This window comes from Lingula anatina, chromosome 1 (genome assembly GCF_051362555.1).
Source record: "Lingula anatina isolate TDL-2025a chromosome 1, LinAna3.0, whole genome shotgun sequence".
NCBI classification, from domain to species: Eukaryota; Metazoa; Brachiopoda; class Lingulata; order Lingulida; family Lingulidae; genus Lingula; species Lingula anatina.
The window spans coordinates 25258203-25281949 of NC_141767.1; the positions used below are offsets into that span (position 1 = coordinate 25258203).

The 23747-nt window shown below is 37.3% G+C and overlaps 3 protein-coding genes across 5 annotated transcripts; all 3 read left to right on the forward strand.

Annotated features, from left to right (window-relative positions):
• The first annotated feature begins 768 nt into the window (after window positions 1–768).
• LOC106182012 (E3 ubiquitin-protein ligase SIAH1A) lies at window positions 769–4284 on the forward strand. Its single transcript, XM_013566618.2, has 7 exons — window positions 769–893; window positions 1890–2002; window positions 2358–2528; window positions 2695–2827; window positions 3126–3232; window positions 3603–3795; window positions 3961–4284. The coding sequence occupies exons 2-7, from the start codon at window positions 1924–1926 to the stop codon at window positions 4136–4138; spliced, it is 861 nt and encodes a 286-aa protein (XP_013422072.1). The 5' UTR covers window positions 769–893; window positions 1890–1923; the 3' UTR covers window positions 4139–4284.
• Window positions 4285–4459: 175 nt separating this feature from the next.
• LOC106182013 (synapse differentiation-inducing gene protein 1-like) lies at window positions 4460–8946 on the forward strand. The gene is made up of 4 exons (XM_087000827.1): window positions 4460–6328; window positions 6714–6824; window positions 7263–7403; window positions 7696–8946. The coding sequence occupies exons 2-4, from the start codon at window positions 6759–6761 to the stop codon at window positions 7879–7881; spliced, it is 393 nt and encodes a 130-aa protein (XP_086856953.1). The 5' UTR covers window positions 4460–6328; window positions 6714–6758; the 3' UTR covers window positions 7882–8946.
• Window positions 8947–9684: 738 nt separating this feature from the next.
• Window positions 9685–22666, forward strand: LOC147764156 (uncharacterized). 3 transcript variants are annotated; one of them, XM_087001889.1, is made up of 17 exons: window positions 9686–10091; window positions 10420–10541; window positions 11286–11412; window positions 11682–11806; window positions 12011–12152; window positions 12550–12660; window positions 12782–12929; window positions 13797–13922; window positions 14389–14451; window positions 14586–14752; window positions 15561–15629; window positions 15823–15912; window positions 16240–16341; window positions 16887–16953; window positions 17557–17667; window positions 18044–18145; window positions 18407–22665. In XM_087001889.1, exons 1-17 carry the CDS (start codon window positions 9912–9914, stop codon window positions 22051–22053), a joined length of 5499 nt encoding a protein of 1832 aa, XP_086858015.1. In that variant the 5' UTR covers window positions 9686–9911; the 3' UTR covers window positions 22054–22665. The 3 variants fall into 3 exon arrangements, with proteins under 3 accessions (XP_086858016.1, XP_086858017.1, XP_086858015.1); XM_087001890.1 differs by lacking the exon at window positions 14389–14451 and having other exon boundaries at window positions 9685–10091; window positions 18407–22666; XM_087001891.1 differs by lacking the exon at window positions 15561–15629 and having other exon boundaries at window positions 9685–10091.
• Window positions 22667–23747: the final 1081 nt, after the last annotated feature.

The following is a 23747-nucleotide window of genomic DNA, read 5'->3' on the forward strand; positions in this document are numbered from 1 at the left end:
TATGTTTTTTTTACTAGCTAGACGATGATTTATTATTATTATTATTCTTGGTTCCAGGAGAGTGAAACTTTGATGCAAACTTCTTCATGTGAGACCATAAAATAATCAAACATAGTTTGCAATCTGTGCACTAAATATTTTTAAGAGCATACCTGTGACCTCAATTGCACCTGTATAGGCCTATTGGGTTTGGGTGAAAAGCCTCTAGAGACCTACTGAAACTTCGAAATTAATAATATGCTTTAGAAGAGGAATACCGCTACGCATCCTTAAAGGGATAATAACTCTTCGTATGAGGTCTATATTTCACAATAAAAACATTGTGAATAACTCATAGAAATATAGGCCTAATAGGGGCCTATATTCTGTTTTATGGCAAAAACAGCAGTTATAGCTATTATTCTGATATCTGAGCTTGTCTTCAGACCACGTGACCTCCATTGATTGCTATACTCTGTTATAATCTCTTAAGAGATTTTAACAAAAAACCAAACTTTTTAGAAAAAAACCAGGGACTAACTTTGAATGTAAAAATGGATTCATTAACCATTGGTAAGTATGGGAAAATTGTTGTTTACTCTAGGGAAATTCATTTTTTGGCAAAAATGAAGAGTTATTATCCCTTTAAAGTTATGCAAAGAAAATGGTAACAATTGAAATTCAAACAAAAAATAAAGAAATTCAGGTGTGAATATCAACGCAAATTTTAAAGTACAAACACGCCTCGTGAAATATACATTTCAATCTCCAGAGAATCTCGGGTGATTCCGTCAAATATGGGAATCTGGTTTCCGATTTCTCCCGAATGACTTTACGTCATCTTTTTTTGTGCATTGATGACGTAGTACACACAGGACGACATTTTGTCAGAAAGAAAGAACTTGTCGAGAGAGGTAGGTCGCTATATTTACTTAAATTGAATTTATAGTAGAATAAAAGTATTTATGCTGTTGTCATATGAGTTAGGGATATTCAGTCTTATTACAGAGTGGATAAAACTGTCCACATTACGAAAAGATTTGTTGTGTTTCACAGTAAAGTGCTTGATCTTTCTTTCGATCGATGATTATCATCTTTCTCCATCTCGGACTGTGTATGACTGACCTGTGATGTTGAAACCTACTCATCAGTTAATAACCGTAAAACGGCGTTGACAAAAGACCAAATTTCAGTGTTTAGTCATCTTTGAAGACCTAGTGTATTTTGTTCTGAGAAGTGAATAAAACTCAAGATGGTTAATAACACATTTATTACGACTGCCAATGTGCCATCTGTAGTGAATAGTACTACATCAGCACTCGGGCATGTGCCAATAATGATGGGTGGTATGCACAAGACAAAATTTTGACTGTTGACTTTCTTTTGTTTTGTGTGTTTGCAATGTAGAAATTGTATGATGACAGTGAAAGATGTTCTGCACTGTACTCAATGTCAGTCTATTAATAACCCAGGTAAAACAAACAAACACAAGGGAACATTAGTTTGTGAGTTCATTTGGGGACACAGAGACTTGCTATTCTATGACTTGTTCAAAATTAAAATAACAAAAGCAGGCGCTGTAAATGAGCACAAGTTTGAACAATCGACAGAAGAGTCACGAAAGGATAGAATTAGAGTTTTACAAAACATCTGTCCTTACATGGCATATACTTGACTAAATAGTGATATAAAGAATGCAAACTGTATACGATTGCTAAAAAGTTACCAAAGCAAAACTAAGAGGCAGTTTCTTGGGCAAACATGTAGGTGCATTTAACATTGTGAAAACTTTTCCTTCAAAGACGTAATGGGCACAGGTATTTATTTAAACCTGAAAGTGTTAAAGTGCCTTTGTTGTGAAAAAAAAAACCTGTTAAATTTTTCACAAACTTTTTATAATCCAACTTCAGGTTTAGTGACCGTTTACGAGCCATTGAGAGGAGGATGAATCGCCAGTCCTCCACTAATGGCACCAAGCCGGTCAGTCGCCACCCTGCCACTGCCACAGGAGGATCCACAGCTGGTGAGTGCAACAATTATTATTATTATTATTAACATTTAGGATGAGAAACATGCTGATATTATGTCACAGTGTTTCTTCTTTGAGACAAATTACAGAGAACATTTTTGTTGGTAGCTTAAGTGTACAATCATTGAAATATATAAATGGCATGTTCAAACAAAAATACTGCAAACTGAAAATAAATTTGACTGAATCCCATTCAAAATAAAAATGATTTTTCTAGTGTTGTTTGAAGTAACCTGGAAACTTGACATTAATGTTGACACAATCGAATATACAAGTATAGTATATAAATACAAGTTTGATAAATGACGTCAGTCTTGAGACACCTCAGAAAAGTATTTCATAATTCCAGACCTCCTTCCTGTGACAGGGAGCAGTAACAATGATCTAGCTGGACTGTTTGAGTGTCCAGTCTGCTTTGACTATGCTCTCCCACCCATTATGCAGTGTCAGAGTGGACATATTGTTTGTTCAAGCTGTAGACCCAAGCTTTCATGCTGCCCAACCTGTAGAGGACCCCTTGGTAAGTGCACTAGGCCCTATTATTGATTATGTATGGAAGTAAGACGAGTTTTAATATAAATATCATCAATATGCATATTTTGACTTTTCCAGAATGAAACATTCACCACATGAAGGTCTATTGCTCTAAATGTATTAACTTGCTTTTGTCCCATCTGATATATCAGGTAACATTAGGAATCTGGCAATGGAAAAAGTTGCAATGACAGTGATGTTCCCTTGCAAATATATGTCAAATGGATGTGCTGTCAACCTGCTGCACACAGAGAAAACGGAGCACGAAGAAACATGTGAATTCAGGTAATTTATAAATTGGTAACTTCTTGAGAAGTTTGTTATTTATAGAATTCATTCTTCTCTGCTTTGTCAGAGCTACATTTGTGTTATATATTTTTTTGAAATGATAGGAAAAAAAGCTACCAATTTGAATGTATAAATTAAAAATTGTGCTCTATTTGTTTTCAGACAAGAGCTTTTTATGCGGAAAAGTGGAATTCCACCTTTTTTTATTCAATTCTGATGGTTTCTGAGGTTTGTCAAGGCTTGGAAAGAAGTAAGGTCAGCTTTATTGATGTACTGATTGAATCTTTTGTTTTAGGCCTTATTGTTGCCCATGCCCAGGTGCTTCATGTAAGTGGCAAGGCTCGCTGGACCAAGTCATGCCTCATCTAATGCAGCATCACAAGAGCATTACTACACTGCAAGGTACTGTGTTTGTGTTTTAGAGTGTCTGCTTAGGTCCAGTTGTTTTTGATATGTGTGCATATACTTGAGAGATTGGTACTGAATTCCACATAACTGTAGAGTGCAGAATTAGCAATGCATAATCCTTAACATGACCATAGATTTATTATCTTTAATATCACATGAAAAAAAACATTTTAAGTCTTAAAATGGAATGAGCTGATTCGAAATTTTGGAGTTAGTATCTGGCTGTTAATTGTTGTTTTGCAATGTTTGTATCTCAGTCATGCTGCATCCTTTTCAGCATATAGCACTGTCGGATAATATAAAAAAAATTATTCGTATCAAGAAATGATTTCCCAGCTAAATGCGTTTTCTTTTAATTTATCAGGTGAAGACATAGTCTTTCTGGCCACAGATATAAACCTCCCAGGTGCTGTGGACTGGGTTATGATGCAGTCCTGCTTTGGTTACAATTTTATGCTAGTTTTGGAAAAACAGGAAAAGATGGATGGCCATCAACAGTTTTATGCTATAGTACAGCTGATTGGGACACGAAAACAAGCAGAAAGTTTCATTTACAAGTAAGTGTCTTGCAGTATGCAAAAAGAACATTGCACGTCAGCTGAAAAACATGCTTCTCTTTTATTTCCAAAATACTGTTTACTGTACAAAATAATTTTAAGTTGAATATTGAGTGACACAAATGACCGTCCAGATTTTATGGTCTCTTATTCTTGTTTTATCAGATTGGAGTTAAACGGACACAGACGTAGGCTGACCTGGGAAGCCACACCGCGGAGTATTCACGACGGAGTACAGTCCGCCATCTCAAGTAGTGACTGTTTAGTCTTTGACACCAATATTGCTAGACTGTTTGCCGAGGGCGGGAACTTAGGCATAAATGTCACCATCTCCATGTGCTGAAGACAAAACCATGCACACGTATAAACACCTAGAGATGAGGTAGTAACGTGAGGCGTATACATGCGATTGGTGTACACGGCTTCTGTGAACAAATTCCTTCAGTTATCTTGAACACTCCTGTTTGTAATAAATTGTGTTAAAAAAGACCTCTTGCTGTCTGTACTTCCTCATTTATTGTTTGATGTATTTTGTAACTGTGTTGTTTATTTTATTTGTTTGTCATTGTTTAGCACTTATGTATGTTATTTTGCGTGTAGTTAATGTAACGTGAATAGCATTTTCTACGGGTGGAATCGTTGGTTATACCATGCGTAGCGGTTCAGTAGGCTTCTGACATCGTTAAACCATAGTGGAGTCTAGTTAACAGTTGATTCGGTTAACAGTTGCTTTAGTTAACAGTTACGGACAAGCTGGTATTATTCAGAACAGCAAATTTAATAGTAGGCCTACACCTTAAAGTCTAGTACATTATACTACTAAAATGCGATTTGCGTCTTTCTTCCCATTAGTATACTAAATAAACCCCCATCATGGAAATCGGCCAGGTAGCACAAACGCGTAAATTGGTAACGTCAGTAAGCGTTTACTACAGTGTTGTTGTATGGAAAAAGGCAAAACTCCTTTTAAAACGTTAAAAGGTCCCGGATTTTAGTGGGATCTGTATTCACTTATTCCCTCACGAACAAGTGCCTATCATGAAAACTTCGTCAAAATTTGCGAAGAACTTTTCTAGGTATCTCTAAAACCAGCGGACAAACCAACGGCGGTGAAAACAAGCGCTTTTATTGGCAGAGATAATTATGTCCCGCATGTTTAGGTATCAATCGCAGCTAGTACGAACCCGTTTCAGTAACACTCACATTTGTGCGTTGTCTGACTTCTTGATGTAGAAATATTTAATCATGTAATGTGTCGTCTAAAACCTTCACAGTTGTGCTAAAGGCAGCTAGATTTTATACGGATCTCGCATAGGCTACTTTTTTGACACAAGGTTGGGCCACATTGTGAGTATCGAAAAATATATTGTAATTTAAATAATTATAAGGAGCATAAAATCAGAAATCACTTGTTTGTTGGTTAAAATACTTGGGCTGTCGTGCAGTACAATTGCTGCACGCAGGAGAGGTGAAGTTATCGTGTATGGGTGTTAAAGTTTCTGTTTGTCTGTGACTGTAAAATTAATTGTGTGTGTGTGTGTGTGTGTGTGTGTGTGTGTGTGTGTGATTATACGTGTCGCTGATCAGTAAGATATTAATGTCGACAATAGACGGCACACTTGTTACAATCAGGGTGATGGCAGTACACACCCACCCTTCACCATCTTTTGCCATCCCAGTATCAAAGTCGGGTCAAGTGTCTTCCACTTCAATTTATAGAAATGGTAGATCAACCTAGTTAAAGTTTCTGATTTTGTAATGAAAAGCATTAAGAGAAAAACGACAAACTGGACCTGAAGATGGAGGGACATATTATAAAACGATTTCAGTTTGATTTTTATCGTTAAAGAGTTGTATGTAGGAGTGACGTTTTGTCAGTAAAACTTGTAACATTTATTTGGTTGGCTTCATGTTTGACTACTTCGTAGTCTTTTAAGAATATGGAATCGATTTTGATTAAATAATTAGGTGAATGATATTCTTCTGACCCAATACATCATATGCAATTTATGCATTACAAATTATTTTAGTCTCAAGAACGGTGTAAAGCTGTTTTCTTACGAGAATTGCTTGTTTTTATTATGGAAAATATGGTACTATGTACTTTTAGGTTTGTATTTAGATATATTTTCTGTAATTATTGTCGATATCTATGTTACTCACAATCTATGTCACTGTAAAATATACTAAAAGTCTAATTGCTTGTAAAACCATTCAGACAAAAAAAGCATCTCTATCACAGTAAGAGGGTTTTCACTGATTGTGCTAGAGATACTTGACACAGCCAGCCAAATCTTTCGCACAGAGTTCAGTGAAGTTAATTATTGACTGATAAGTCTCCCGTTCGTGCACCATTGCAGCAGTCTGACCTACTATTGTATCACGGAAAATCTGAACTGATTAACTTGTGAATGGGGGGCGGTAACAAGTATTAAACATTAAAAACACCAGTTTTATGACTGGCTACTAGTCATCCTCTCAATGATCTAACGAATTAGAGATTTAATGCTGACTGCATTCGACAAGATCGGAGGTAGGTCTTAGGCAAGTGCAAGTAGTAGTAATATCAAAGCGGCTTACATTTGTGTTTTACTGTCGACTCTGTTCGTCAAGTCGGTCAATCACGGCTAGCAAAGCGGAATGCGTGGCCCTAGTGTAGCACCAATTCCAAAAGTGGTGCGGTGCACTGGCATCTCAATTCACAATGACATCATTTGAGAACTGTAAATTGCAAGCAGATCCGTATTGTTCCTGATGTACACCAACTATCTATGTTATATCAATAACTCTTTTGAATAAAGTTCACTAGCACGAACCTACACTAACTGACTGAATGTTCTTACCCACGAGGAACTGCTCAAAGTCTAAAACAAAGTATAAACCAGTGTCTCATAGTAAATGTGCACTTCGCGTTCCAGTCTAGTGCCAAGGTAAACCCTGCAGCGTTGGTCTGAGGTAGGGCAATGGAATCACCCCGGGCGTCAGTGAGTGATATTCCACTGACAGACGTGCCTTCCTCTGACTCTCAGGTATAGTCACTCACCCTCACTCATATTACATACTTTTGTCTTGCAAAAAAACTGCGTTTGCCATGATGGCACCCGTATGTTGTTTGTATGTGCAGTATCACTATTACTGAATGTGTATATTTATATTTTCATATCAATCAGCGAGTTATAAATCTGTTTATGTAATGCAAAGTTCCTCAAACGAAAATTTTACAAAACCTCAATGGACTTCCTATATTAAGAAAATGATACATCAAACAGTTATGCATCTATAACTAAACTGTCCCTCATCTCAACATTTACCATGATGGTCGCAAGCTTAACTTTTTGTAATAGTTATATAATTTATTTATATCTTATAAAGAGATATGAATTTCAGATTAGTTTTTCTTTACACATAGGATCACATGGTCACAAAAACGCCACCCATGCATATATTTTCTTCTTTTCTTTTTCAAGCATGTCGCCAGCGTATTTGGCGCGAGCACAAACCAGGCTTTCTGGGAAGGAGATCCCGAGGACCACCTCCTGTGTTCCGTAATCACAAGCATTTTTTGCTTTGCTCCAGTAGGATTTGCTGCAATATACTATTCATGGAAGGTAAAAAAAATTTGATCCACTGTTTCTTGTTTTTAACGAAGCTAAACATTCCCACATTTATTATTATTTTCTCTTGTAACGAAAACACCAAGCAATTAATGCTACAGCACGATACGTGTAAACTGTATTTGTCACCATGGTTGCTTAGCAAAAATAAACTCGCTCCTTTACACTGTCAAGGCTCATTCACTGAATAAAGTAGGACGATTTCATTATAGAATAAATAATTGTAGAACTGTTAATTGTTAAAGGTAAAACTGTTCTGTTTTCTTTCTTTCTGTTTTCATGTAAGGTGCGAGATGCTGTTTGCAATGGAGATCCACATACCGCCAGTAAAAGTTCAAGAACTGCACGACTCCTGAATAATATTAGCCTGGTAGTCGGCATATTCCAGTGGGTGATAGTGCTGCTTATGCTAGTGTTTTACCTTAGTGGTTATTTAGACTATATCATAAGTGGGTTAGCAAATGGAACATAGCTATTGTTATATAGACCTCTTGGCTGGCTGAATAAAAGCTAACACACAACCCAAAGATATCGGAGTGAAAACAGAAATTCAAGTACGCCATTTACAAAAGTGTTGTAGATTGTATTATGGATAGCACTATATTAAAGAAGATTCAATGTGTGGTTGAATTTATTCAATTCATTGTTATAAACGAAACCGTACCAAGAACCAAGTTTTTCAAGGTTTTCAAATCCAGTGCTTCTGATGAATGTACCTCGACAGACATGAATGAAGAACAGTACCTAATGAGCAGATTAATTTGAAAGATTTGACGAATATTAATTCATCGTTTTATGTTATTTTTCGGTTGTTTCATATCCATTCGTCCCTTTTTGTGATATTCTTTCTTTTTTGTTTCTTTTTATCAAAGCATTTCTATGTAAAAGCATGTAATTCATATTTTACTTTAGTGATAACAGAATCCTGCCAGCAGAAAAAACTAAAAGGTAATTTGTAAGGGTTTGTCTTGATAAACGGCTAATCCTTGACGGCTGCTTATATTAACGCCTGTCTGAAATCTTGTCTGGGAAATAGATGAAACATATGAACTTCATTATTCACGAAGTAGATAAATATGTAGAAATTTAATTTGAAATGGTGATTTATTTCCGAATAATAACGTAAGATCTTAAGATGCATAATCTATAACCGATAGTTGAACTTAACGATGAAAATGTGTTTATAAAGTAGGGTGACAATGTTAAACATTTTGCGGCAAAGCACAGTGTCCAAGATTCAGTTCAAGTTCTTTTCTTTTTTCTTTACTTTCCTTTTTTCGCTCATTACCTTTTGTTGGTTTATTTTTTCAAGTAATTTGTATTATCTTTATAACAATTATTGAGTTGCTTATTCACCATGAGAAATGTGATACTAATGTTGAGAAATATCTTTCCCAAGGTGATAACATTTTTTAATACATAAAAGTGCCCAAAGCGCACTTGAATATCCTCTACCTTTATTCTACTGTTATTTGAGCTAGCATTCGTAACACCTGGCACAAGATCTTTATTTTAAGATTAAAATAGCATTCCTCTTTTTTTTTTTTTTTTTTTTTTTTTTTTTTTTTTTTTTTTTTTTTGTCATTCTACATGTAGTTGTCCTATACATGCAATTTATTTTATTTATTTATTTATTTATTTATTTATTTATTTATTTTTTATTTATTTTATTTTTATTTATTTTGCTCTTCCGTCAGACAAAGGTTTGTATGAAAATACCCTTTGAAATGGTACATTCGATATTTTTCTGTCTAAGACTCCGAAAATATTTTTCAGTCACTTGTGTAAAGGCAAAGTGGTCTTATTATATTTTATAAAGATAAATTTAAGGCCAGCAATACTTTTATTCATTCATTCACCCACTCAAAACATCTGTGACCTGAATTGGTCTTCACAAACACCATCCAAACAACTGAACGTCTTAACCATCTGTCAAAATAATTAGTCTCATTTTGTAATCTCGAATTTCGAAGGGATTTTAATTAGTAATGTGATTCACAAGGCGTATTCCGATTATGGCAGTAAAATCTGTCTTTTTTCTTTTCCTCTTTTTCTTTTCTTTATTCATTACACTACGATTTATTGATGCCAGAAATAATAATTCTGATTTAGGCCTACAAGCTAAATAAGTAAGATTTCACATAATTAAGTTAAAAAGAATAGATAGGTGACGCATTTATGCTAGACTTTATCAGCTGTTTACTGCATTTGTCATCATATCTAACTTTAAAATTAAACGTAACTTTAAAATAGGCCTAATACTCACAATGTAGACTAACTTTTCAACACTGAATTTGATATCCGGCGCGGTTGCGATGTCTGACAATGTGTAAAAGTAATAGTCTATAGATCTATGACGTAAATTACGTTGACGTTGATGACAAGTTATGTTATCAATTCAACTGTGACGTCAGTCGTAATAAAACGCTGAACGGTGATAGCAAGATGGCGACTTTAAAATGAATTTTACATGCACTGAACAAAACAAATTGAGTCTTTAAAATGGATCGCTTGACACTGTCGAGAAGACTGAATCCTGATGAACTGGACAGACGGCCTAAGGCAACTTTGCCTCCCAATCCGCTCCCGATTTGGACCACTTTGCCTTTGGATGCAAAACTTCCAATGATGCCCGCTCCAAAAGGCGCCGTCAAATTATTTACAACAAAAGTTGGAGAAAAGGTTATGTCATAACTAATTTTTGGCGAGTGTTTGTTATTATAAAATGCATATGTCTTTGCTGAATGGACATTTTGAACGTGAAGCTGGAGGGTGTCTTTACAGCCATTGTTCTAGCAATCGACTGTGTGACTAATAAGAATTATCAGTAGGCCTATCTCCTGTTCTTGCTGTTTATCTTGATATAAACTAACGGCTCAGCACGTTCTTTTCATATCTTTCTTTATCTTTAGGGTAGGGCGTAAGGCATCAAAACTACATTACTGACTTAAAATTGGTATTTTAAAGATTTTTTCCTAAAATAAATTCCAGACCATTCCTTTTTTAATAGATCCATAAATGTGTAGACTTTGACTTGACCGACCCATACGCCCTGATTATTTCGAACGAGTACAAGGAGCTTCATGACCCTCATCTGAAGCCGTATCTGACTCAGCCCTACATGCTTCACAGGTAAGAGTTTTCTCCAAAAAAAGAGAATTCACAAGAAATTAAATAATGATACTGTACGTCCAAATCTGTGTCTTTTCCTCTTTTGTGATTAAAAAATTTAAATATATTTGCCGCATGTCAGATAAAAAAAAATCCAGTCCGATTGTAAATTGGCCTACACCAAATTCAAATGTAGTTAAATTTAAAATCTGAGTAGAAAAGGATGAAATTACAATAATACAGCACTGCACTGACGTGGCTACCTCGGTCCATCATTAGAGGCCAGGCACCTTGACGTATTTAGCATTGAATGCCCCTTTTAGGACACCTAATAATGTCCTTATTACGCAGACACCTAGGGTCTTTAAATGTGCCCTTCAGTGCACCTAATGATGTCCTCATTACACAGATACCTTTAGACTTCACAGTTCGTACATGTAGGCGTGATGCCTGCATCTCTATCCATTACTTAGTCTATTCATAATTAAGGAAACTATTTCTTAGGACACAAGAAGCTATCTTCAACTTGTCCTTACTCTGCAATGGACGTTGTCAAAGCACGCGTCCTCAGAGACCCATCTCTGAATCATGTTATTTTGATAAAGTGGATTTTAACCCACCACCCCCCCCAACCTACATTTAATTGCATATTTACCTGTTCACGTTCAGGGGAGCCGCTGAAGAAAACTGTCGAAAAAAGTAGTCTAGGGTTTATATTATTTGAGGTTCTTCGTCGCTCATTAATCCAGTCTTTGATTTTTTTAGATTGTACAAAGAAGGACTTATCACAAAGAGCGGGAAGGTTCTGTGCAACCTCAAGGAATTTAACGAGTTCAGACAGTATCTGCGCAAAATACACCTCCGGATGTTGGCCAAAGAAAGGAAAGAAAAGGTTTGAGCTGAATTCAAGACACCCGATACTTTGGCAAAATCTTCAATAAACATATAACCGCAAGTTTAGTTTCTTAAATAAGACATCCTTCGAGATGGTGCTAATCACAAATGCCATGTTTGTTGCTCAACATTCTTCAACGAAGTAAAAACAATCACAAACACTGAAGGAACAGATCATTTGACATTTTGCAAACTATTTGTTATGTTGAAAGAGGTCATATTATACATATACATATATTCAGATATAATAACAACTGTTTTATTCAGGTTGAAGCTAGTCAAAGAGAAGGAAGGGATAAAATGGCTGATGGCAGTTCTAATAAAGCGCACATACAGAAATTACAGGCTGTAAGAAAACGCATCGCAGAGAAACAGCGACTGGAAAGGCAAAGGTATCATTCGAAAATGGGCAATTAACCTTGTAGTAGTAGTAGTAGTAGTAGTAGTAGTAGTAGTTCCAATAGCACACATGTCGCAATAAGAACGGGTAACTACAGCGCAGTCCTTTAGGGCCAGTGACATCGGGGCATTTACAAATCTACACGGTATGCTGTAGTTCATGCAGCGCGTAGGCTTATCAGTGTTTTCTTTCATAGATTCCATCGTATACTGGAGCAGAACTTCGAGCGACAGGCACGCAAGGAACAGGCTCGCAGAGATTTGCTCTCAGAAACTGAGCAGCGACGGCAAGTGGAGGAAGCTCGGCGGCTTAACTTGATGAACAAACGACGCAGAAAGGTGCAATGTTTTAAAAGTTTTTAGCCAATGGAATTAGCCGCATGAACTTATATAGGCATTTTCATGATAATTCAGTTCATAAGAATTGTGTAGATCTTGTCGCCCTTTTCAAGTTATGGGATAGCTGCTGATGTTTTTTTTTCTTTTTTGTTATTACTATATTAATCTTCACTTACAAATAACCAGCAATCACCCCTCACTGTGAGACATTATGGGAATAGATGGCTAAGCTCTTTGTCGTGCGTACCCTAGGGTCTACAAAAGGACAATTTTAAGACTCAAAATATATAAATTACTATTACTTTACATAAAAAAATGAATAAATTACATTTACAATGATTGTCTACCCAAGATACTCCATTTTTTATGTTCTGATCTATCCGATATAATAATTTAGGAGCGAATGCGTCGTATCATCATGCATCGTCGTTGGCTGGAGCAAGACCTGCTGCGTCGGCAGCGTGCAGAAAATCGCAAACGTCAAAAAGAAAATGAATTACAGCAAAAGGTAGCAAATTTTATAAGAAGAATGTTTAATTGTTTATGGAATCTGTTTATTTTTTAAAAAAAGTAATGGGAGTACAAAAGGAGAAAGGGAGTAGAAAAAAAACTTTTTTTTTCACTTCTAGCTACAGCACGACTGGGAACAACGAAAGAGGGTGCAACAGCAGAAGATTGAGCGAGAGAATCTGAAGAGGGAGAAAGTGGAAAGAAAGGCAAAAGCACATCAGCAAGAGTGGGAACGACAAATTGACGCCCAGAGAAAAAAGCAAGAAGGTGAGGCAAACTTATATCAAATCCAGATTGCGATAAAATAATAGTTGTTGGAAAAGATAATAGTGATATTGTGCATCGACAGAATGAAGATCAGGTGCGCATAGATATTTTTAAATGACTTATACAAGTGGCAAACAGCATCAACATTATGCAAAATTTAATGAAAATTTAATGTCATATTTGCATGAAAATGGTCAAAACAGTTTTATTATCAAAATAATTTTCTTGTTCTTTAAAAAATTGATATAAATCAAAGCTGTCTGGGTCATGCCTCGACACAAAACTGGCAAAATGTTTTTCAGCTTCAATTTCCCGAGTTTGCATGGGTTGATTATAGTACCGTATACGACTTGCATCTTCTATTTGATTCAGGAATCGTCTTGGATTTTGAATTTTTGTCTGTTTTAATGTGTAGGTTATACACACTTGGAGAAAATTGTATCAAACTTAAATTTTTACTTGTATCACATCTGAAAAAAATCTTTTCGCCGTTCATATGTTTAGTTTCATGTTTAGAGATATCACTGTTCCAAATTTTGAAACAATTTTTTTGATGATGATGTAAAAAGTTCTGATGTCGTGAAACATGTAAGGATTTTTATCTGAGCTCTATAAAATCTTGTATTTTGCAAAACTGTTGTGAGACAGCGAGCAATAATTCAACTAAATGGCTCTCTTTATGATATTTTGCTGCATAAGACGCGAAAGAATGACTACTTGTTTTGTTTGGCATTCAACATCTTGCTCTATTAATTTTTTTGTTTGATTCAGGCATGCTTTTCTAAACACTGATGAATAAAGCAAACACATTCATTGGAAAGAATCACCACTTCTTTTCACTCCACTGTTGTTATAATATATTTATAGAAAGATTTGAAGAAATACGTCGGCGACATCGAGAGAAACAGGCACACCTGCAAGCCGTCTATGACGCCAAACTGCAGGCGAAGATAGCTCGGTACTGGGAGCAAAAAAAGCGACATAGGGCCAAAGGTAAAAAGTATCGACTAAATTGCATTGTTAATGTCAAATAACTAAAAAACGGAAAAATGGATGTTCGCATTAAACGGCCAATGTTAGTTCTATCGTGGATTCTAGACAAGTCACATTTTTATACGTTGTGTGTGCATTCTTACGCAGTGCCATAAGGTTTATGGTAATTGCATGGCTTACTTGGAAGACACTGTAGAGTTTTTCTTCCAAAAGCGAGACCAGATCGCCGTTTGGGATCTTTATACAGATACACTGAATGTTTTTGCATCCAAAACAAAAAAATCAACCGCTGAAAGCCCGCAGTTCGCAGTTTTGTCTAACCGTTACTGAACACCTTATGACAGCGTGGCCGTAAGTGGGATTCTCTTAATGAGACTTCCTTCCCCTATAGTGTATACCATACAGGCCAAAACAATCATATTTCTACATTTCAAAAGTGTAAATTAAAGACGTTCCATTATTCCAGGAAAGGTACGTCCAAACCTAAAGAGCACATGGAGTTTGTCTACATGTCTGGCTGGTCTTGCAGGTAGGTTGTACATGTACGGTATTGAAATCCTATTCCCTTTCAGTCTTTCTTCAAAATAAGTGTAGAAACATGAAGGACTTGAAATATGAATCTAAAGCGATTTTTTCTAATGGGCATATCGATAAAAATTTCAGATGACCTACAAGATAAAAAGAAAAAGCGCACCTTGATGAGTACCGCCCATCCTCTGATCAACCATTCAGTGAGCACGCTAGGACTTAATGACTTGCGGGGAGCAACAGTTTTTTCCACCGTAATAGGCGTGGCTAAAAAGAAGTCTGCGGAAGGCCTCGAAAAAAAGGTATGTAACAGGAACGATACTCTTAATGCCATGATACGTAGGTCCTTATTATTATAATTATTATTATTATTATGAGAAGCGTACATAAGCGTACCTTTAGCGTTACTCTAGTGTCGTCTTTGTATGCCTAACGTATCCCAAGGCTCATACAGTCGTACACGCTGAAAAATTTTGAACATGCTCAAAAATTTTATATCCTGCGTACGCGAACGTATTCCAACGTTTGCCTGCGTAGTTGGAACGTATACGAGATACGACTACCGTAGATTTGAGTTTGTCTGCGCATGAGCTTTTTTCATATATATGAGTAGTGTGTCAGTGCCTCGAGGAATGCAATCGCTGTGCTTCTTTCTTTCACCAAAGTTAATGTAATAAATTTCAATGTCACTTTTTGAATTAAAAAAAGAAAACGGCTTACTTGAAATGCCCTAAAATGTTAGGGACGCTGTAAGTTAACCAGTTGCAAATCATTCATATTAAAAAAATACGACAGAAAGAAAAAGTCAAATTGAGCTGTAAGTGCCACCAAAGAATTAAACTTCAGTGTAACGTTGCTCCGTGGTATCCGTGTGTAAGACAATTATATGTAGTTTCATGTGCTGTTGTCTCAAATTAATCTTAGCACTTTGCTTTATGACATCCGTTATCCCTTATACATGTATGTCGTTTTACATGTATCACCGGGCCGTTCTTGTCTTTCAGTCAAAACGTTTGTCAAACGACGTTTGCTGGTTCTTTGAACACATTTGCATTTTTGTTTAAATGACGCCAGTGCATAATTAACATTAAGCCTTTTTTTTTTCTTCAGCGGAGCGACCTTGCGATAGGCGACCTCCGAGGCGTCATACTGACCAGCTCTGAAGATGTCATGGTCAAGGTGTGGTTAATTTGAGATACAAAATATTTGATGTGCATGCATAATTCATAAAGCATATTTTGTATATAGAAATGGGATAAATGTGGACCTGATGCTGTGTATTTGCTATTGCATATGGGGCATTTAATCTTTAAATGCTCCATTTAAAAATAAACTTTGTGAATTTGCATATGTTTTATTTCCTGTGATTCAGGCCGAGGGAACCGATTCCACGGAGTCAATGGGGTATGGTGACATGCACGGCATCATTGCGCTACCTGGTTCTGTAGAACCCACCAAAGAGGTGAGTGACAGAACGTGCATGTGTACACAGTATCAGCAGTCATTTTTAATAATAGCAACAAAACGTTGGATTCAACTTTTGGTTGAGTACTAAGTAATATGCACTACCAGTAGTATTGTTAAAAGCTATTATACACGTATTGTAGAATAAGAATGAACACGATTATCAAGTACTTTCACAGCAAAAATCTCCAAACTTCAACTGAATTTTATAGCTGTCCAATTTTTCTGCATTTGTTTCATTTCTTTGGTTATGATCAGTGGTAATAATGTTCTCGTATACCGCTCCTTATATAAAACTATGTTTTCTTAATTATCCTCGTAACAGAGTCACTACACGTCCTTGTCAACCCTGACGAAGAACATAAGTCACGACATTGTCCAGGCAGCACAATTCATTGTTCAGTCCACGGTCGAGATTGTCAGTAAGGTATAAATTTCGCGTGGTTCAGAAATTTTTATATGCTCTTACACTTGGTTATGATATGTTGTAAATGTCTGGGGATATTCTCTTCAAAGTATTCTTACTTCCAAATATCTCGTTTTCTTTCGTGGACCGGAAACTTTCGGAAGAATGCCGCGTTATGCCAAAGATAGTTCTAAGATTAGGGATAGAAAGAATTGGTAACTTTCTGAGAACATGGCCACAGCCAAATTTGCCTTATGGAACAAAAACAGTACAAAAATAGACCAACTGCATTGCCAGTCCCTTTTTTCTGTATACCAATTTTTTCTTCACTTACCTACGAACTGGGTTGCCTTTGGCATTTCAAATACATTATGTGCATCGATTCAAGGATCAGTTGCATTAGAACTAAAATAGAACAAGTTGTCAGTATATGAAAGTCGTACTAGAAAGACTAACTCTCTAGAAATTGATCTCTTTTAATTGAACTAAAACTACAGATTTCTATTCCAGCTCGCCATTATGAGGTGTGTAATAAATCTTTATGTGAACATATTTTCTCTCTACAGATCATTTTCCCAGCCTATCAGCAGGTCCAAGTGGAAAAAACCATAGAAATGATGGAAGAGGATGACGGTGCGTTGAATTTTTCTATTGTGGACGCAAATATTTTCGCTGATAGATACTCTAATGTGAACCCGTTTCGGAAATAAAAGTACTGCTTTGTATGAAATGTGTAGAATTCTTGAAAAATTAAGGCATTAGAGAAAGTATCCGGTTAGACATTAACTTGTTTTAACATCAGAAGTCATTTTTGTTTTGCAAATCTAAAAGTGTCTAATTTTATGATCTGTGTAATTAATCTCCAACTCATAACTCCCCTCAATGCCATTCGTTGAAAATCCGTAATAAAACGACAAGGCTAAGCAGAATATGATAGCAAATGTGGCTTTATACGCACGTGTATGTGTGTATAGATAAAGCTAGTAAAATGCTTGACGTGCAGTGCATACTTGCCATTACTTAATTCATCTGCGTTAGTTGTAAAAAAATACCTCAAATTAGGTAATATGAACACAGATTTTGTTCGGAGCATAGAAATTCCAAACTGGATCTGGATATTTCTCTCGGATAAAGTGTTTTTTTTTCAATTGATTAAATAAGAGAAGTTGGCATTAAGTATGAAGAGAAAAGCTATTACATTACACGCCACTGAGTCGCCACCTTTACCGTTCACAGGTGTTCTACGAGAGAGTGAAATTAACCAAAGTGTTAGTGACTATGGCGAGGATGAGGACATAGTAGGTGTAGTGGAGAATACAGCACTAGATGGCGAAATGGTCTTAAAGGGTACCTTTCTTCTTATTTATCACTTAGCACAACAAACAGTCGCATATAAACTGAAATTGCCTAGATGAGTCAACGTTTAAGAGACAAAATATTATTATTATTATTATTATTATTATTATTATTATTATTATTTAGGTCTTTCAGAACAATTTTCTTTAATATGGCTTCCTGTAACTCATCATTTTGGAAAAATTAATGGGGGGGGGGGAATAATGATAGATGAAAGGACAGGAATAAGACTACAATATATACAAATCATACGGAAAACTGTTGGATAGACCTATATTTAGATAAATTTTGATAAACCACATTTGTACAATTGGTCTCATCAGTATTTTTTCTGACTGTTATTTTGAGAAATTTTGCGTAATTTCAGGTGTTCGCCCCCCTAAAGATGCTTTATATGGCAACATAGATTTTGACAATGATGTCCTTGGTGTGGTGAGAAACGAGTCTGATGCACATGTATTTGAAACAAGTAAGCCGGCTTTTTAAACTCACGTTTGTTCCATACATGCTTATTGGCGAGATTGACAGCACAATAAAATACAAAGTTAACCTTGCAGATAATGTCTATAACTTCATCGAGCAGGGGGTTTAATCTGTACATAAACATAAGGCAAACAATAAGGATGTGTGTTTGTGTTTCCATAAAGATAAATAAGTAAGCAGGATTATCAGTCGTAAGTGCGGACTATTGCATCCGCTTTCATTTTCTCTCTCACTCTCTCTGTTTTAGAGTCAAGAAAGAGATCCGTAAGATTTAGTAGCGTGGACGAAATGCTTGGCGGCGATTCCGACGCCATATACCCTGTGTATGAATTAGACGAGTCGGGAGAGGAGGGGGATGTTGAAGACGAAGTCCTTTTCCGGCGTGGAGACGTGGCATATTCAAGACCGGACTCAACGGATATGTCTCTACAATCAGTCGAAGGATCTCCAGAAGATTCTGCTGACGAAGACATGGAATATGTGGGCGCACCCCTTATGTCCAAAGACTCGCTGACGTTAGCAGAGAAACGTATTGCAGCTGAGAAAAAGATAACCTCTGTGTATGTCAAGGACGCTTTGTTGTCGCTGATAGAGGACCTACAAGCGGGACTCCTTGCCCCAGAGCAGCTGCTGAAACTGGCAGAATGTGCACGGGAAATCCTAGACGGCAAAACATCGAAACCCCAGCCTACCAGCGCCGCGTCCAGTTTAACAGCGTTTGTCGATGATTACGTTTGTGGCGTGATTGATAAGGTGGAGGAGGAATTCGAGGAGGGGTTAATCAAACCTGCAGACATAGCTGCAAGTCTCATACGCCTAGGCCTGAATACAGATGACACCAAAGTTGTAAACCCCAAAGAACAAGGGGAATCTTCGACAACCTCGTTAAAGGCACAGTCCATCGTTGAGGAAGTATTAGAAAAAGTGTGTCAGGAAATTGCACAAGGTAGAATGGAAGACAAAGATATTGGGAACCTCGATGACGCCATTGCTGAAGTTGCTTTGGAGAATACCGAGAGATCAGACACTTCTATATTTGCAGATAATTTTACAACTGACACCATAGAAAGAGTTCAGAGAAAACTAAAAGGTGTACAGTCTACCCCAAGTGTCGTTTCCAATGCTTCTTCAGTATTTGCAGAAAGCTTTGTTAACAGCAAACTTAACAAAGTTTTTGGAAAGCTCGCTAGAAGGAGATCTGAAACAAGAGTGGACCAGAGTCCTGTTTCTTCTATGGTGAGCGCAGCTTCATCCAATGCGTCTTCCTTGTTTGCGGATGAGTTTGTTGATAGCAGGATTCAAGCAGTAATGCAAGGGATAAAGAGTAACCAGGGTGCACTACAGGAAGCGGCCTCTGTCAGATCCATCAGATCAAGAGCCTCATCTTTAGCTGATAATATAATATTTCGTGCTATTGAAGAACTTACTTTTGATTCGTCTCTTGCAGAGGAGGGTGATGCAACAAACACTAGAGAAGATAAGATAGAAGAAAAGCATCTTCCACAAAAGGAGAAATCACATCATTCGAGCGTTTCAAAAGCGTCTGATACAAGTATTGCACACCAACTGGTCCAAGGTGTGCTCCAAAAGGTTGTTGGTGAACTGCGTGCAGGAAAAGGGTTGGATCGCTCAAGCGTTGAACGCATCGCAAATAACTTGATGAAGTGGCACTCAAATATGATAGGACCGGTAGAACCAACAGGCAGCAGCGAGGTTGTGGCAACTGCTACAAGCAAACACAGTTTGCCAAGAGCAGGTGTATCAACAACAAGTTTCCTAGCCGAAACCGTTATTAATGACGTGTTTGAGCGAATGTTAAAAGAAGTACAGCAGGACAATTTGAACAACTTTGAAATGTCTCATCTCGCCAAAAGCATTGATAAAATGGCATCAGAACTTGATTGGGGTGAAAACCTAGACAAGGTAAAAGACCAACACCCAGTTGAAGACATAGATATTGTCCCTGTGATTGGTCAAACTCCACTGGACATTCCGCAAGAGGAAATAAAAAGTGGCCTTGCTGCACTGTCAATTAAAAATTTCCAACCGAGAGAGATAAAAAACGTGGAATCACTTCGGACAGAGGCCAGAAATTCCTTCAGAGATATCTTCAAGCCAAACCTTAGTGACATCGTAGGCAATACAAACACTAGATCATCACAAAATATAATAAGACAAAATATCGTCCAAGCGTCGTGCCACAACATAGGTTTTCATGGAAAAATTAGTCGTGCACATGCTCCCGTTTCGAAGTCATACAACTGCGCTGCAAATGATTATCAGAACATGTCATCTCCAAGAAGGGCCAGCAAACAATCATCAGAGGATCTCGTTTCTAAAAATTCACCAGATGTAGGAATTGAGGTTGTTAATATCGAGCATAATGTCGACTCCTTGAGTAGGATTGATATGGGAGTACCTCACAGCCAGACCAAGAACCTAGATTCCAAAACTGAGTCGACAGGCAGTCTCAGTAAATCTGTCAACATACGTATTCAACCTATGGTCGGTTCTAAGCCTTTGGATATTGATCCAGAAATTGTTGCTGCTGGCCTATCCGCTTTATCTATCAAGACGTCTGCTTCTCCTTGCGACATTGCAGAGACAGCTCCCTATTCGGCCTTGCAAAGGAACTCCTTCAGATGTGTCCTCAAACCTGACATAACGAAAATCAAGGAAATATCTCAAAAGCAAGAATCCATTGAGGATTTTAGAAGAAAGATCATTGCCTCAAGCCATACCTTATATGGGGATGACACACGAGAGCCCGGAGTGGTGCGCAGCGGCATATCAGAAGATTATATGTGTGACAGTGGCTCGCAGATCAAGGTGAATTATATGAAACACCCCAAGAATGTCCAACAACTGAGAGATCAAGGACGAAGATCGAGCCTGCCAGAACCAAGCCTTTTAAGACAACTGCAATCAAGAAAAATAAAGAATGGGAAAGAAACACAGAGTAGTAGCTTAACAGCAATAAGACGACCAGAAGCGGACAATTTATTGGGCGAGGTTACGGTCCGTTTAGTTGAAGAACGAGGGTCTGGAGCCGAGTTGAATACTAGGGATGTTTCTAAGATACAACACAGTTCTACAGTTTCTTCCTCAAATGTTGTAGACGATGTCGACATTAGTCATGCAAGCAAGCGAGCACGTTCAAGGGTGAAAGGCACCAAGTCTTCTCCGTCAGCGAAGAAAAGCCCATCAAGTGGGTCCAGGTCTGTGCCTTCAACTCCTCCTTCTCATCAGTCATGTCCTGCGGTGTCAAAATGCCAAAAAGTTCACTCGTCTGCGTTGAATACTTCATCAACTTCATCTGTACATCCCTGTAGGAGATCAAAGGAAAAATTGAAAGACAGCAAAGAGGAAATGAACGATCAGACTAAACGACTGGAAAAGGCCAAAAAGTCTTCACATGCCAATGTTTCTTCCACTTGTGACAAAGACTCCTCTTTCATAGTATCGGGAGGGAAGAATAAGAGAGACGGTAGTCTGGCTTACAGCAAAACAGCTGCCAAACGTTCAGTTAATTCTCCATATGCTGCTTTCCAAACCAGTCCGAAGAATTCAGCTGCATCTTTGGGCTGTCGAAACAACGACAATAGTAGTTCTTCGTCTAGTGAACAATCTATTCAAGACTCAAACAACATCACCACTACTGCAACACAATCTAACCCCGAGGCATCCTCCACAACTTCCAAAGGCGGTGTTACCGGCAGGCGCAGCGAAAATAAAATTACAAGTCCACCTTTGTCATCGATCGTTTCACCCACCTCTTCACAGAGTGTGGTAAACACAGGCAGCAGTAGTGGCCCCAGTACTTCTGCACAAGAAAGCGGTAAAAACACGCTGAGTGATAAATCTTCATTCCATAACTCAGAAACAAGCATTTAGCACGCCCATTTTTTTTATAAACTTGCACGTATTTTCCTCATATTATATATCTAGGATAAAGAATAAGTTGAGAATTTGATTGTAAAATGTTATTTTATTACTCATTATGCAAACATCAACGAAAGGCACGTTTATTTTACACAACTATCATATGGTAAACATCAGTATCGGCGAAGAGACAGATTTGATTCCTAGCAGCCTGAACGTTTCAATGAACTGTATGCAATTATTGAATGAACGCATGTATGCAACTTATATTTGGCCGCTAGTTTCTAATGATGCTCGAGGTAAATTAGTGGTTTGCAGGTCTACTTCATTAAAACAATGTAGCTGGTGGTGAAAGGGAATGCTAGTTTCATATTTCACCAGAAAATATCCTATAACAGGCATATATTCGCAGTACAAAAACTATACGTTTCTGTTCATTCATGTTAAATAATATCTTAGACCTACTGATATATGTGATAAATAAAGATATAGCCAAACAACACATTATAATGAATTGTGTTCAAAATATTTGTCTTATTCCAAAAAGGTATTGGATTTAAAACGCGAGCCATGTAACATTATTTTTGTTAAATAATACAACGTCATGGACTGCCATATGCTGACTTTGTATTTGGTAAAGTGGCAATTACTGAAGAAGACAGCTGCAATAGCTATTAGAAATATAATTGGATTATATTAATTGATTATAATAAAACTAAGATTTCAGATATACATATATTTAATATACATACAGTACATGCTGAGGATTGAGGAATGTAAAAAAGTTTGCACGTTTCAGTTGAAATGTTGTTTTGCTGTCCGCTGTGTTAGTTCAACAATAGTAGCTACGAGCACGAGTTGTAGCAGGCCATGGCGTACTATTTGCGGACATGTCGGACTTCTTTTATTCAAAACAAATTTGGGCATAGTGAAATTTATTATCTGTTCATATTTCTCTCGGTTTCGGAAAGTTTAAGCCGATCTTTTATTACGTGTCTCCATTGATGTCATCAGCAATATTAGCAAATTATATTTAGGTCTGCCATCCTGTTATATGCCCATATAGGCAATGATAACGCTCTTATCATCCATTTGCACGTACTTGGTGGCATTTATGGGCTTATAATCACCGGTGATAATGAACAGGGCAGGGCACACCATGATTTCTAATTCCAATTTTTCTTCCACTCCCAATTATCAAATACACCGAACAGAAATTCATTTCGTGACTTATTGCGTGAAGGCGCTTTTTGCTGAAAATACCATTAGTAGTTTATCGTTGGTAAAGTTAACTATTTGACTATATTAAATCATCCAAAACTGTTCAGCTACAAACCATACATTTAATTCAAATACCCCGCCAGATTCAAGGGGTAGAGTGCTTGAAAAGTAGTTTGGGGTAAATACGAATGATGGTCACTACCTTAATAGACGAAGGCGGGTAACGGATCCTTTGCGGCAATGAATGACTTTTGCGGATGGATGTAGACATGATGGCCTTGAACGATTGCCTTAATCCGTTGGGTAGGGGTGCTTGTTGGACACAAATATTCAGGAGATTATGAATTCAGGGTGGCTTTCGGTCTGTTTTTGGAGTGCCTCTTGCTCTGTCAGTTTAAGCCCTTGGTTCCTTTACTTGAGAAGAAAACGTCAACACCATCAGATACCGTTAGTTCATGCAGCACTATCGGACATATTTGCCCTCG